General features: G+C 40.4%; 1 protein-coding gene across 2 annotated transcripts in view; it reads left to right on the top strand.

The window, feature by feature from the left end:
- Positions 1-13,935, top strand: part of CFH (complement factor H) — a 587,670-nt gene that overhangs the window by 199,090 nt on the left and 374,645 nt on the right. For both annotated transcript variants that reach the window (XM_033962168.1, XM_033962167.1), the window contains exons 8-9: positions 479-682; positions 2,631-2,807. In XM_033962168.1, coding sequence (XP_033818059.1) covers positions 479-682; positions 2,631-2,807 — 381 coding nt within the window. The remainder of the gene's footprint in view (positions 1-478; positions 683-2,630; positions 2,808-13,935) is intronic.

Genomic DNA, 13,935 nt, shown 5'->3' with positions numbered 1-13,935 from the left:
GCCAGCTGAAAGCATCAGAATAACAAGCATTGAGGGTGGGCCTCTGGATTCCTCTGCTATAATTCAAGGGAAGAAAATGATCAGGTAAGCAATAATTTTTCCTTCCTTAGCGTTTAAATACTATAGTGCGCAACTACAAAGGGGGTACAAACATGGGAAAATCATGCGTATATCTTGCAGTTGCACATGTAAGTTATAAAGAACTATCACTAATGCACACAACCGCTAACTTTAGGTGCAAACATTTTACACAAGCCTTTCACATGGCCTTTCACTTATATGTTCATACCTAAAGTTAGGTGCATATTTGCCAAATTACACGGTATTCTATAATGGTAGTCTAACACACAATTGCCATCATAGAACTATACTTGATGCCCACATTTTTCATGCCTATTTGGTGCACTTTCTTGAATCTTCCTCTTTATGAGCCATCATATTCTCTGTTACTATTATTTTTTTCCCTTTTTTGTTAAAGATAAAGACTGTGGCTTTCCAACGATTGAAAATGGTAGATTGTATTGGACCACATATTCTACTTACAAAGACTATTATTTTCCGATGAGAAAAGGGCAGAAAATTGATTATACATGTAATGAAGGTTTCTTAACAGAAGAAGGGAATATATGGGGCAGGATCAAATGTACTGATGAAGGATGGTTTCCTATACCAAAGTGCACCAGTAAGTATATCTTAAGTAGTGGCATGGAGAGTGATTCTATAAAGGGACATCTACATTTAGGCACTTACAGAGTGTCTACTTGGAGCCTATTCTATAAAGAAAAGAGGTGCCTACTTTTCTTTATAGAATACTGGTACAGATACAAGATCCTTTATCCGAAATCCTTGGGACCAGACATATTTTGTTTTTGGAACTTTTCTGATTTTGGAATGATAATGTTAAGTCAAAAAGACCATAAGACTATAAAATTGCCACCAGACTTTTTTTTATTTCAAAATAAGACAAACATTAAACACTTCAAGCACTTCAAACATAAGCATGTTCCTGTTTTGGCTTCTGTACACCAGCATCCAATTATGAAATGGTGTATTTGTAAGGCCTTAATACTGACATTTAGTTTTTCCTGAAATGATCCCAGTGTATATTTCTGAGAAATTACCAATTTGCATTCCTACAACAAAGGGAACTTAATAGCAAAGCTTAACAAGAAAACACTTTCTTTACAATCACAGAGGTAGAGGCGTTTTTGTGTTCCTTGTGCTAGATCTGTGGTTCTTAAACCTGTCCTGGGAGTCCCCCAGCTAGTTGGGTTTTCATGATATCCCTAATGACTATGCACAAGGCAGATTTGCATATAATAGAGGTGACAGGCATGCAAATCTGCCTCCTGCATACTCATTAGGGATATCTTGAAAACCTAACTGGCTGGGGGGCTGGGGGTTTAAGAACCACTGTGCAAGATTAATTCGTTTAGAAAACACTTCTGAGTGAGTTTATTCCTATTTTATGACTACGCTTTGCAATCAGCTTCCTCTGTTATAAGTTATTAGATGGGTTACTGTTATTTTGCGTATCTGATTTGAATTTAGTAATTTTAAGTTATTAGATTAATATTTCTGTTTCCTTGTTTTATGACTGAGCTTTGGTATTAACTTCCCTCTGTTGTATGATAATTTATTTATTTAACAATTTATATACTGCATAAAAATATGCGGTTTACACATTGGCTACATACATACTATCCTGGTCGCCCTTTAGTCGCTAAACATATATGGCTCCTTTTACTAAGCTACGGTAGTGTTTTTAGTGCGCGCTGCAGATTAGCACGAGCTAACCCCCACGCTACACGGAAAAACTAATGCCAGCTCAATGGAGGCATTAGGGTCTAGCGCGGTAATGTAGCACGTGCTAACACCGCTAGCGCAGCTCAGTAAAAGGAGCCCATAATACAAACAAAGGACAAACATAAATTTCCCATCCCTCCCAGGGAAAAATAATGCAATATCAAAAATGGGTTGCTGTTATTTAGCAAGGCTGTGAAAATGTATTTGTTCTGAATTTAGTAATTTTAATATCCTGTATGGTAACTCTCTAAATGATTAGGGAATAGAATGTTTTAGGTATAAGATCACTTACAGGTCATGTACCTGGGGGGGCCGCCGTGGGTGCGGACTGCTGGGCATGATGGACCCATGGTCTGACTCGGCAGAGGCCATGCTTATGCTTATGTTCTTAAAATTACTAAATTCAAAACAAATACATTTTCACAGCCTTGCAAAATATCAGCAACTTATTTTTGATATTGTGTATTATCATTTTTATAAATTAAAATAATCTGATTGCTTTAAAGTTTATTTTGGATTATGTTTGTATTTTTATTATTTTATGCTGATTTGAATATATTTTTTTTAATTAGTTCTGTGCTGCTTGGGAGGATGGGCTAAATAACCAATAAATAAATAAATAATTTAGCCAGTGACAGTGTTTAAAAAAATACTGATTGCCGTTGGCTGAATATCATTTGGAAAGAGTTTAAATGGTGGGAAAATCCTAACTTTTAAACTGATATCTAACCACTGGTATCATCCTCAAATAAATCATCCAGTTATGCCCCTATGTTATCACTTCTTTTTCTCCATGCTAATATGACATTTATTTCCTCTTTTAGAGACATGTGAACAGTTCAGAGTGGTAAATGGGTATTTAACCAGTTCTGCCACAAATTATCATATTGGAGATAAAGCAATATATAACTGCCTTAAGGGTTATAGTACACCAGAAGGAATGGCTAGTGGAGAAATAGAATGTCTAAAAAGTGGATGGTCTACTGAACCAAAATGTATTAGTAAGTACTGCAATGTTTTCATAATATTATGAGTTGATTACAAAATATGATATGAACAAATAAAGAGATCTTCCTAAATTCAAACCTTAAATGCTGAAACGAGCCTAATGAGAGATGCATGACAAGCAGAAATCATTAAATAGCAGCTGTTTACACATATATATCTCATACACTTGTAAATACTAGTTTAGGGATATCAAAGGAATGTGCATTGGGTGGGACTAAAATCTACATGTGCATTCCCCCTTTTATAAAGGAAATACATGTGTATAAGGAACACTTTCTCCATCTGGTTTTACATCAGCTCAAAGGCATGCATAGGTTTTCTTTAAAAAAGTGCTTGTTTTAGCCAGGGGTTTATATGAAAGTTAAAATTATGGTCTCACTGTTTACTTGGTGGCACTTACACCTATAAGTTTGTTAGCTGGAGAAAGTACAGGAGAAAGTGGCACCAATTACATATGGCAATTACATAATTGCCATTACCACATGTATGTGCCAACACATGGAAGCTGCTGGGATTGTACTATTCAGTTTTTCCAACATCTATATTTGCAAAATGTTGCCTCTGTTGCATATGCCAGCAAATACACACACACTTCCGCAGTTATCTTAGAAAAAATTCTGTCAGCAGATCCTTTTCTAAAATACCAGGATTAAGAATGTCTCAATATGGGCATCTCACTTCCTATCTATGTTCCATTTGAAAGAGTGCTCTATTGTGGAGTTCACTGGACATTGGATGTTGTTAGTCAGCTGGACTGGTTGGCATCAGACCCAACATCAAGAAAGCATACTGGTTTGACATCATCCTTGTTAGCACTGAAGGAATGTGATGCTGAGCATTAAGAGAAGACCAAGAAGCACTGGTCCTCTTCGATGCACAGTGCCAGGAGCACCAGAGCATCAGATACTTTGATACCCGAGAAGCATCAACATTGAGAGGTAGAGGTATCAGTGTAAAAGTCTCTAGGCAGCTAGGGCCCCACATCTGATTCGGCACTAATGCATTCTCAGGCTGTCCCTCCACCAACTTCTCAGCCTTTGCCAATGTCAATCTCGGATGAGCAGTACCAAGCTATACTCAGGGATGAGTTAGCATATGTTATAATTATTTATTAATTTTCAAATGACATAACAAGTAATCATTTGTACAGAAAGTAAGTTAATAGAGATATGACCTATAACAATATAAATCATAAACTATCCAAATAAAATTAAAACAGGAAAAGTCTTCCAACCAACTCAACTCAAGTCCTCGAAATGTGGATCCAAGATTTCTTAAAGCGAGCTAAAGAAATATTATTATAAGATAAATTACAGACAAACTGAGATAAGGCAGATATATTAATTATGGAGCTGATGGTTTCTCTTTATCCAATCTGGACATAGCCAGAAAAGCTGTTAACTGTTGTGGTTCAAAGAAAACATATTTAAATGAACGGTAGCAAATTATACACTTGCAAGGATGTCGCAAGTAAAACGTTGATCCCAGTGAAGTGACTCAAGGTTTCAACAACAAAAATTATCTTCGCCGTCTTTGAGTTTCTCTGGAAAGGTCAGGAAACATTTGTATTTTGCAACCGAGGAACTCTTTCTTTCTGTTTTTAAAGAAAAGTCTCAACAACCATGTTTTATCCAAAGCGAGAGCTACGGTCAAGATCATTGTTGAAGGTACTACTGTTTCTATTTCTGAAGTTTCTAACAATTCAGATACATAGCCCCAGGTACGTTAGATAGACTGTGAGCTCACTGGGACAGATAGGGATAATGCTTGAGTACCTGATTGTAAAACCGCTTAGATAACCTTGATAGGCGGTATATAAAAACCTAATAAAACTTGAAAAACTTGATTCAATGGTGCTTGATTCGATATGTTAACTTGCATTTGAGCCCCTTCTTTATTTGGCAAGTAATACACTTGAACAAATGGTGGTAAAGTTTCTTCTGAAACTTGTAAAATTTCTATCAGATATCTCCTAAGCATTTCCCTAGGAGTAACCGAAGTCAATCTAGGGAAATTAATTAATCTTAAATTATTATTCCTAGAATTATTTTCAAGTGTCTCAATTTTCTTCCATAAATTGATATTGTCTTTAATTAGGGACTGCTGTACTTGTTTGGTCATAGATATTTCTTGATCAAGCTTTTGAGTAGTGGTCTTTGAAATAGTCACTTCCGTTGACAAATCTTTGAGCTCTCTAGAATGTTGAATCAATTTCCTTTCAATGTGTTGGAAATTGGGACTAATAGTCTTGGTGAAATTTACAATCAAATCCCACAGTAAATCTAAAGTCACTTGTGCTGGTTTTTCAATAATAGGAAAACTTTGCTGAATGCTAAAGTGCTCACTGACAAGAGAAGAAAAGTTCCCCTGGTTAGGTCCTGGCTGGAATCTTTCACCTCCGGTTACATGACCTCCCCCAACTTCTTCTGCAGCTGCTCCCTGAACAGAGAGTACTGCCTCAGTCTCCCATGATGACCCTGCTGCCTCTTGGGGGAGTACTTTCCCCATCTCCGGGGCTTCCTCCACCCCTGGGGAACTGGTCAACCAGGGACACGGAGGTGGAGCTCTCGGGTCGGGGCTCATGGTAGTCTCGAGCCCTAGAGAGACATCGCCGGTCTCGCCCCATCCGGTGCTCTCAACGGGCTTGCTCCCGACTCAGGCAGGGCTTCCTCCTGCAACCACCACAACATCTCTTCAATCCTGCCGAAGGAGGGCACCTCGGAGCGCCGTGAGGCGCCAGCAGCATTCCTGCCCCTTCTCTTCGGCATCCTAGGTAAGAAAACAAGCCGATTCGCAAGAAAAGGGAAAAAAGGAGTGGAGCGGTCAGAAGCGTCGCTCTCAGAGCGTCTGCACCGTGGCCATCTTGGATCTCCGATGAGTTAGCATATATCCTCCAACTGCAACTTGCTGAGGCTTGTGCAAGTTGAGGCTCAGCTTTTGCTTTCCGCCTGAAGCTCAGACAAGGCCTGTGGAATGATATTGGATGTTGGTGCCTCAAGGGGTCCTGGCATTGGCACATATGGTACCACCTTTGACAGCAGGGGAGGAAGTTTGTGTGGAGATGAATAGAGGTGCTCTTCAAGGCATAGGCATCAACCTGCTGCACTGATGCAGATTGAGGCCCTCTCCTATCTTTCAGATTTGGAAGAAGAGTTGGACTGGGACCACTCATGATCCTCAGATGAGGGCCCACATTACTTCTTGGAGGAGGAATCATATGGAGTACCTTTTGATCTTTCACTACCTCAAGAGAGAAGTAAGTCTCTATCTGAGTCTCTCTCTTTCACTGGTTTTGCACAGAAGATGGTTTCAGTCATCCCATTTAAGTTAGAGATGGAGAAGGGGCCTAGGGCTGAGATGTTGACTGTATGAGTCTCCTCCCAAGGATCGGGTCACAGTACCATTGCACCCTATCCTAAAAGATGCATTGTTGAAAAACTGGGAAGCTTCCCTCTCAGTGCAGGTCACACCTAAGAAGGTGGATATGCAGTATTTGTATCTAGAAGGCTTCCAGGCTCAAGAGGGCTCAGCTTCCTCATCATTCTATGGTTTACAAGTTTACAGTTTGATTTATTTAATATACAATTATATCACTTTAATGAGAATGTAAGCAGTTTATAACATAAAATAATCAACATAAAATAATCATCAACAGAGAAAGGAGTACCATCTTACATATAGATAAAGACCCACTCTATAACCATCCCAAACAATTACCAAATAAAACCCCAAATACATCTCTTATAGCCCAAAAGAACTATAATCCCTCTTTACAATCTGCTGGTTCCACCTAACGTTGGCATGTAGGACCATCAGTTTTCTGCAGAGTGAGAAGCTGCTCTTAGAGTCTTTCTAAGTGTGTCGAACTTTTGCTATTTTGTGCCTTCCCATTTTTATTTTTCCCTTTTATTCAGTTGTAATTTAATTTTCTCTTTATTTCTTTTGGTTTTGTTCCATTCAAAAATTATTATCTTTTTTAACTGATTTCTACTTTTGGGTCTTCGGGCTCCTTTTAGCATGTTTTCAGGCAGGAAGTTTCAACTCATTTTTGGTATGATTGAGTCCTTTGACCTTGAATTGCAAGTTTTCACTTCCATGTTCAAGGCTCCTAGTGGCTTCAAGCAGTACATGCAATGCCACAGGACCAGACCATTTTAGGCAAGTATCTGCATAATTGGTATGTCCAGTGCCTAGGTCCTGCCATAATATTTTTTTAAAACTGCTCAAATGATCCGAAAGCTCCAGAAATCATGCCTTGGCTCACCTAGGTAGAGAGGCCAGGACTTTGGTTTCATTTGAGAGGAAAACTTTTCAGTCCTCAATGTTTATTTCTCACAGATAGTCCTAAAAATAAAAAATAAACCGCAGACTAGTATGTACAAGATGCAGGCGGTGTTTATTATACCAAATATTTAATGCAGTTAATGATACCACCTCATTATAAACCAAGGGACCTGACACAGTCCGTGTTTCGGAGAATACGCCTTCTTCGGGGGTCCATGGTTGATAAGGTGTGAAATACACCACAATAAAAAGGTATACAACAAACGTCTGTGTGGATTAGATACTCGGGCCAACTGTGTGACGCGAAGAGAGTCACAGATAGTCCTACCAGCTCTATATGAGCATTTAATTGAGTCTCTGGTATGAAGTACATTAAGTTTTGCAGACTCTCTCCTTCCATGTGGTCAATAAGCAGCTGCAGTGTTGGAAGTATCTGGCCATGAGCACTTACGATACTTTTGATATAGCATCCAGACTCTCTGTTATGGGTATGAGGAAACAAAGGCTCTCATATCTTCATGTCTCTGACCTTGAACTGGCAGTTCAGGAGAGGCTACCAGATGTTCTTTTGGGGGACAAGGTGGAAGAGGTAATTAACCTCATTAAGAAGCATACAGATTCCATCCTGTCCCTGTCTTGGCAACCTGAAGCTGTGTCCTCCTCCACTAGGAGGCTTTTAGGTGAAAATAGAAGACAATCCTACTACTCTCAAAGGTGTATTCTGCCTCCTTCACTCTCTGCTTAACAGTCCCAGCCTCAGTGTTCTTGACCCCATCAGCATTGGATAGGCTTATGATTGGCTCCAGGAGAGCATAGCCATGGTCCAGGTAACCTATTTCCTGTTCAGCACTAGGATTACATAGGAGGCTCAGGCTCAGGCTTACCTCCCCCATGCAAAGTTGGACATCTTAGTAGCTCTAGCCTGGCAAGGCCAAAGCACTGGGCAGGTCACAGCTTAGCACATATTGAGATTGATGGACCACATGGCCTCCACAGTGCATGTCACATCCATGTCATGTCTCTATTTGAGAGAAGTTCAGTGGATCCTAGCTTCCCAATGATCTCAGGTTACTGGGAACCTAGTGGATGACATCCAATTAATATAAGAATTGAGACAATCTCTTCTCTAGTGGACCACTTGATCCAATCTGACTCTGGATTTCCATTCAAAATTCCATCTGTTCAGAAAGTATTAACAACGGATGCATCCAACTTGGGATAGCGAGCTCATGTTGATGGGCTTCACACCCAAGGAAAATAGTCAACTCAGGAAACAGATCTCCACTTTAACCTTCTAGAACCCAGGCTATTTGGAATGCTCTAAAGGCTTACAGGGATCAGCTACAGAATCAAATCATTCTAATTCAAACAGACACAGGATGAAATGTTTTATATGAACAAGCAGGAGGGTATGGGTTCCAACCCCTTGTGTTAGGAGGCTGTAGGAATCTGACTGTGGACTCTCCTTGAGGAGATTGTCCTTCAAAACGCTTACCTAGCAGGCAAGGACAACATCCTTGTGGATAGACTGAGCAGGATTTTGCAAATGCACGAGTGGTTGCTAAACATGGTTATAGCCTGCAAGATCTTCTGAGAATGGGGCACCCCCTTGCTGGATCTTTTTGCCACTCATCTCAACAACAAATTCTCCCAGAATAGTTCCTGGCTGAGATCACACAGCAGGCTAGTGTCAGATGTCTTCCTTCTAAATTGGGGGATGGGTTTTCTGTGTGCATATCTTCCAATACCACTCATAGAGAAAACCTTGGTAAAACGCAAACAACATCACGGAACAATGATGCTGATTGTATCATTTTGGTCGAAGCAGATTTGGTTCCCTCTACTTCTCAACTTGTCTTTCAATAACTGAGGATATTGGCATGTTTTCCAAACCTCATCACCCAATTTGAAAGATCCCTTATACACGAATACAGGATGTCCGGTGCAGTCCTTAGAGAGACCCCCCAGGAAAGAGAGTTGAGAGTATTGGTCGACAAGTCAATGAAGCCATCTGCGCAATGTGTGGCGGTGGCGAAAAGGGTGAACAGAGTACTAGGAATGATTAAGAAGGGGATCACGAACAGATCAGAGAAGGTAATCATGCCGCTGTACTGGGCCATGGTACGCCCTCACCTGGAATACTGTGTTCAGCACTGGTCGCTGTACATGAAGAAGGACACAGTACTACTCGAAAGGGTCCAGAGAAGAGCGACTAAAATGGTTAAGGGGCTGGAGGAGTTGACTTTCAGTGAGAAATTAGAGAAACTGGGCCTCTTCTCCCTTGAAAAGAGGAGACTGAGAGGGGACATGATCGAAACATTCAAGTTAATGAAGGGAATAGACTTAGTAGATAAGGACAGGTTGTTCACCCTCTCCAAGGCAGAGATAATGAGAGGCCACTCTCTAAAGTTAAAAGGGGATAGATTCTGTACAAAAGTAAGGAAGTTCTTCTTCACCCAGAGAGTGGTAGAAAACTGGGACGCTCTTCCGGAGGTTGTTATAGGAGAAAACACCCTCCAGGGATTCAAGACAAAGTTAGACAAGTTCCTGCTGAATCAGAATGTAGGCAGGTAAGGCTAGGGCACTGGTCTTTGACCTAAGGGCCACCGTGTGAGTGGACTACTGGGCATGATGGACCACTGGTCTGACCCAGCAACAGCAATTCTTATGTTCTTATCTATTTCTGGCCCTCAAAGCCTGGTGTAAAATTTGAATCTCTGGGCCTGTATGACAGTGTCTCCTAAATCTTGTTTCAAGGAAAACTCCACTAAGAATCTTTCCTTGAAGCAACGGGTAGGAACCTCTACCCTCCTACTTTTAAGTGAAAGAGGTTTGCTGTTTGGTGTGAGGTCAAGGCTCTAGATTTTTTTGCTTGCCTTACACAAAAAACTTCTTAAAAACTTCCTGCACCTCTTTGATTCTGGTTTAAAAACCAATTCTGTAAGGGTTCACCTCAGTGCAATTAGTGCTTACCATTCTCATGTAGGAGGTAAGCCCATCTCTGTACAGCCTCCAGTTGTTTGATTCATGAGAGGTTTGTTACTGAATAAGCCCTCTATCAATTCTTATGTGTCATGGGATCTCAATGTGGTTCTCACCCAGCTGATGAAAGCTTCTTTTGAGCCACTTGATTTTTGTCACCTGAGATTTTTGACCTGGAAAGTGGTATTTCTGGTGACAGTCACTTCAAATCTCAGGGTCAGTGAGCTTTAGACTCTAGTAGCTAACCCACCTTATGCTAAATTTCATCACAACAGAGTAATTCTCCAAGGACAACAGGCAGCATATTCTCACATATGGATGACATCATCCACAGAACCCAGCACAAACAGTCAAGTACTGTCTCTCTAAAAGTTTAACACCACCCATGCCACAGGACCAGACCATTTTAGGCAAGTATCTGCATAATTGGTATGTCCAGTGCCTAGGTCCTGATCATTAGGATATTTTTTGCATGATGTACTCTTGTTTGCAGAAGAGGTCGCTTAAAGCCATAAAGTTGCAATTCGAGAAACTTTTTGGTTCAACTTCAATTGCATCATTTATGACTGAGGACTCTAACACTAATACTCAATATCTCTCGATGCCTGCATCGACACCGGTACTGATGACTTTGATACACTCCACCTCTTCTTCATCAATTCCACTGTCATCAGGGGAATCTCATAAAAAAGCTAAGAAGCATAAACAACTCTCCTGTTCAAGGCAGGCATCGGCATCATCCCATGCATCATTGCCATTGACATATTCCAAGTATCGATGCACAGATGTCAGATCATCATCCTTACAGTTGATGTCTCCTCTGAGGCATGCCTCAACATCGAGGTTCCCAACACAACCAGCACCTAATATATTCTTGGCAATATCAGTACCAGTGCCATCTCTGCAGGAATAGCTTTGCATACTGTTGCAGAAGGAGTTAGCTGAGCTGCTACAGATGCACACTGCACCAATTCCTGCTTCCACAATCTCAACCACAGCTCAGTCTGAGCAACACCCAAAAACTCCATTGGGGCATCAAGCTTGGATGCTACATCGAGGATCTGTATCAAAGCCTGCATCGTTGTTGAGGGAGCATAGTTCATCATCCCATTCTCGACGCTCTTCATGACGTTCATGAAGACACTCACATCAATGAACCACCCCCCTAAAAGATTCTCTTTTCAGCTCCCAACAAAGGGCCATCCTTCACCAGGAGCTTCCAGAGAGTGGAAAAGCATTTTTTAACCTTATTTGCATGCTTATTTGCATCACAAAGAACCTCAATGGGCTCTTTCAACCCAATGGACTAAAGCCACTTGAAGACTATTACCCAAGAGACATTGCTAATCCCTTGGATACAAGTTTAGGAGGAGTTTCCAGGATGATTGTTCTTCTAGAATGGGGAAGGATATTCGACTTGCTATTGCAAATAAAGTGGATATGAAGGCTGTGCTTCAATAAACAGATATCTACACTTATTTATAACAGATGATAAGCAAAATATAATGGCATTCTATTTTGCATTCAAGGAGAAAAGAACACTCTTAACACCTCCTGATCTTCTCTCTGAAGGAGAATTTTAGAGTTTAAACATTTTTACTTCATCTGACAATATTTTTGGTAATTAGCATACGATGACATAGCTGATCACATAGCCTGTTCTTTCTTGGAATACATTGCTAGAACATTGCATAAACAATTTCTTTGCACGCACACCTTCTGTGTCTGGCATATTTACAAAAACATCCATTTTATGTCAGCATAATTTTTTTAATGTATTTAACTCTTGTTTCCTATAATTAAAACATCTTACATTCATTATATATCCATTCTTTATATCTACTTTTACATTAAGCCCAGTAGATGGCGGTATTTTACTTTTTTCTATCCTTATAAGCTCTTTTCTAACATCTATCCTTTTGGCTTCATCTGTTAAAACCTAAGTTTCTTGTTTTTTGGGGAAACTACAAAAACAACAAAGGTGACCAATTGGTGTTCAGTCTCTTTTATTGTAATGGACTCGACACGATTGTGTTTCAGCCCATAAGGGCCTGCCTCAGAAGTCTTGTAAATCTATCCGTGCAATTCCCATAAATTTTTCAACTGCTTTAGTAAACTTCAGAAGCGTGCTTACAAGGTTCATTCCTTAGAGTTTCCTGTAGGAAATGTGGCCACAAACCTTTAGCCTGCCTGAACCCTTGGAGAGAGGCAGACTGGTGCAGTTCAGGGGACAGAAGCCAGCATTTCCCACAGGAAACAGGGAGAAACTCTCAGGACTAAACCTTGTAAGCACTCTTCTGAAGTTTATTAAAGCAGGTGTTGAAAAATTTATGGGAATTGCACGGATAGAGTTACAACAAGACTCCTGAGACAGGCCCTTATGGGCTGAAACACGATCGTCTCGAGTCCATTACAATAAAAGAGACTGAATACCAATTGGTCTCCTTTGTTGTTATGTTTGCTGTTCACTGATGTGAAGGCATTTTCTCCTGTTTGTTTCCAAGATTTCTGGGAAACTACACTTCACCTTTCCTGTTTCCCTGCAGCTGCTACTTAACAATGGATTCTTATTTCCATCTTCTATGTACCAGTTACAAATTAACCCCTGAATTTCTTAACACACGCTTGGGTGTAGTTTTAAAAATATATTAAATATTATTCTTTAATTACAATGCCCTCTCTGCAATCTCATCTCATATACCCAAATTTAAAATATTTACCTTATTTTCATTTCTTCACATCATCTGCTATTCTAATCCAGTAGCTCAGCTTTGAATCGTGCCTCATGTCACACCTAAAAATCTCAAAATTCTTTAACACTATCCAACGGCTAGCAGTGACCTCACATCTGAGAGTCACTTCAGTGGTGGTTATCACCAACCAGCCTCATCAGAGGTCTTCTATTCCAGATGCCACCACATAAAAAAATATTGACAACTGATGCCTCCATGCTCAGATGGAGAGCCCACCTCAATGGCCTCCATACCCAAGACTCTTAGAGTCTTCCCGAAATAGTTTTTCATATCAATTTCCTCAAACTTCGAGCAATGCACAATGCCCTATGCACATTCCAGGATCATCTCCTCAATCAAGTAGTACTCATCCACACAGACAAACAGGTAGCCATGTACTACATGAACAAACAGAGTGGTACAGGGTCTCGCCTGCTCTGCCAAGAAATGATCCAAATCTGGTCCTAGGTGATTTCTCACATTTTCCTGAAATCAGTCTACCTAGCAGGAAAACAGAATATCTTAGCCAACAAGTTGAGGAGACTCCTACAACCTCACAAGTGGTCACTCAACTCCACCACTTTACATCAGATCTTTGTGGACTGGGGAACCCCAGAAGTGGATCTCTTTGCTTCCCTGCACAATTATAGACTTCCATTCTTCTGTCCCAGACTCTACACTCCCAATCGTCTGGAGTCAGATGCCTTTCTCTTTGACTGGCAAGACAAGTTCCTTTATGCTTTCCCTCCAATTCCTCTTTTTGGGAAAACTCTACTCAAGACTCTGCAAAAATATGCCACCATGATTCTCATAGAGCCTCAGTTGCCATGTCAATCATAGTTCCCTCTCATCCTACAAATCAGTGCAAAGAAACCTGTCACACTTCAGATCTTTCCAACATTGCTGACACAGAACGAAGGCTCTCTCCTCCATTTCAATCTATGTTTGTTAGCTCTCACAGCATGGAATCTCTTTCCCAACCAATAACTGACTTTGCGTGTCAACAATCATAAAAGCCTCTAGAAAGCCTTCTAGGTAGTACTGCTATAATTTCAAATGGACTTGTTTCACAATCTGGTGTAATGTTAACTCATTGGATCCAATCAGTCCTAGAACTAAAACT

This window comes from Geotrypetes seraphini, chromosome 10 (assembly GCF_902459505.1).
Source record: "Geotrypetes seraphini chromosome 10, aGeoSer1.1, whole genome shotgun sequence".
NCBI lineage: Eukaryota > Metazoa > Chordata > Amphibia > Gymnophiona > Dermophiidae > Geotrypetes > Geotrypetes seraphini.
This window is presented reverse-complemented; position numbering and strand designations above follow the sequence as displayed.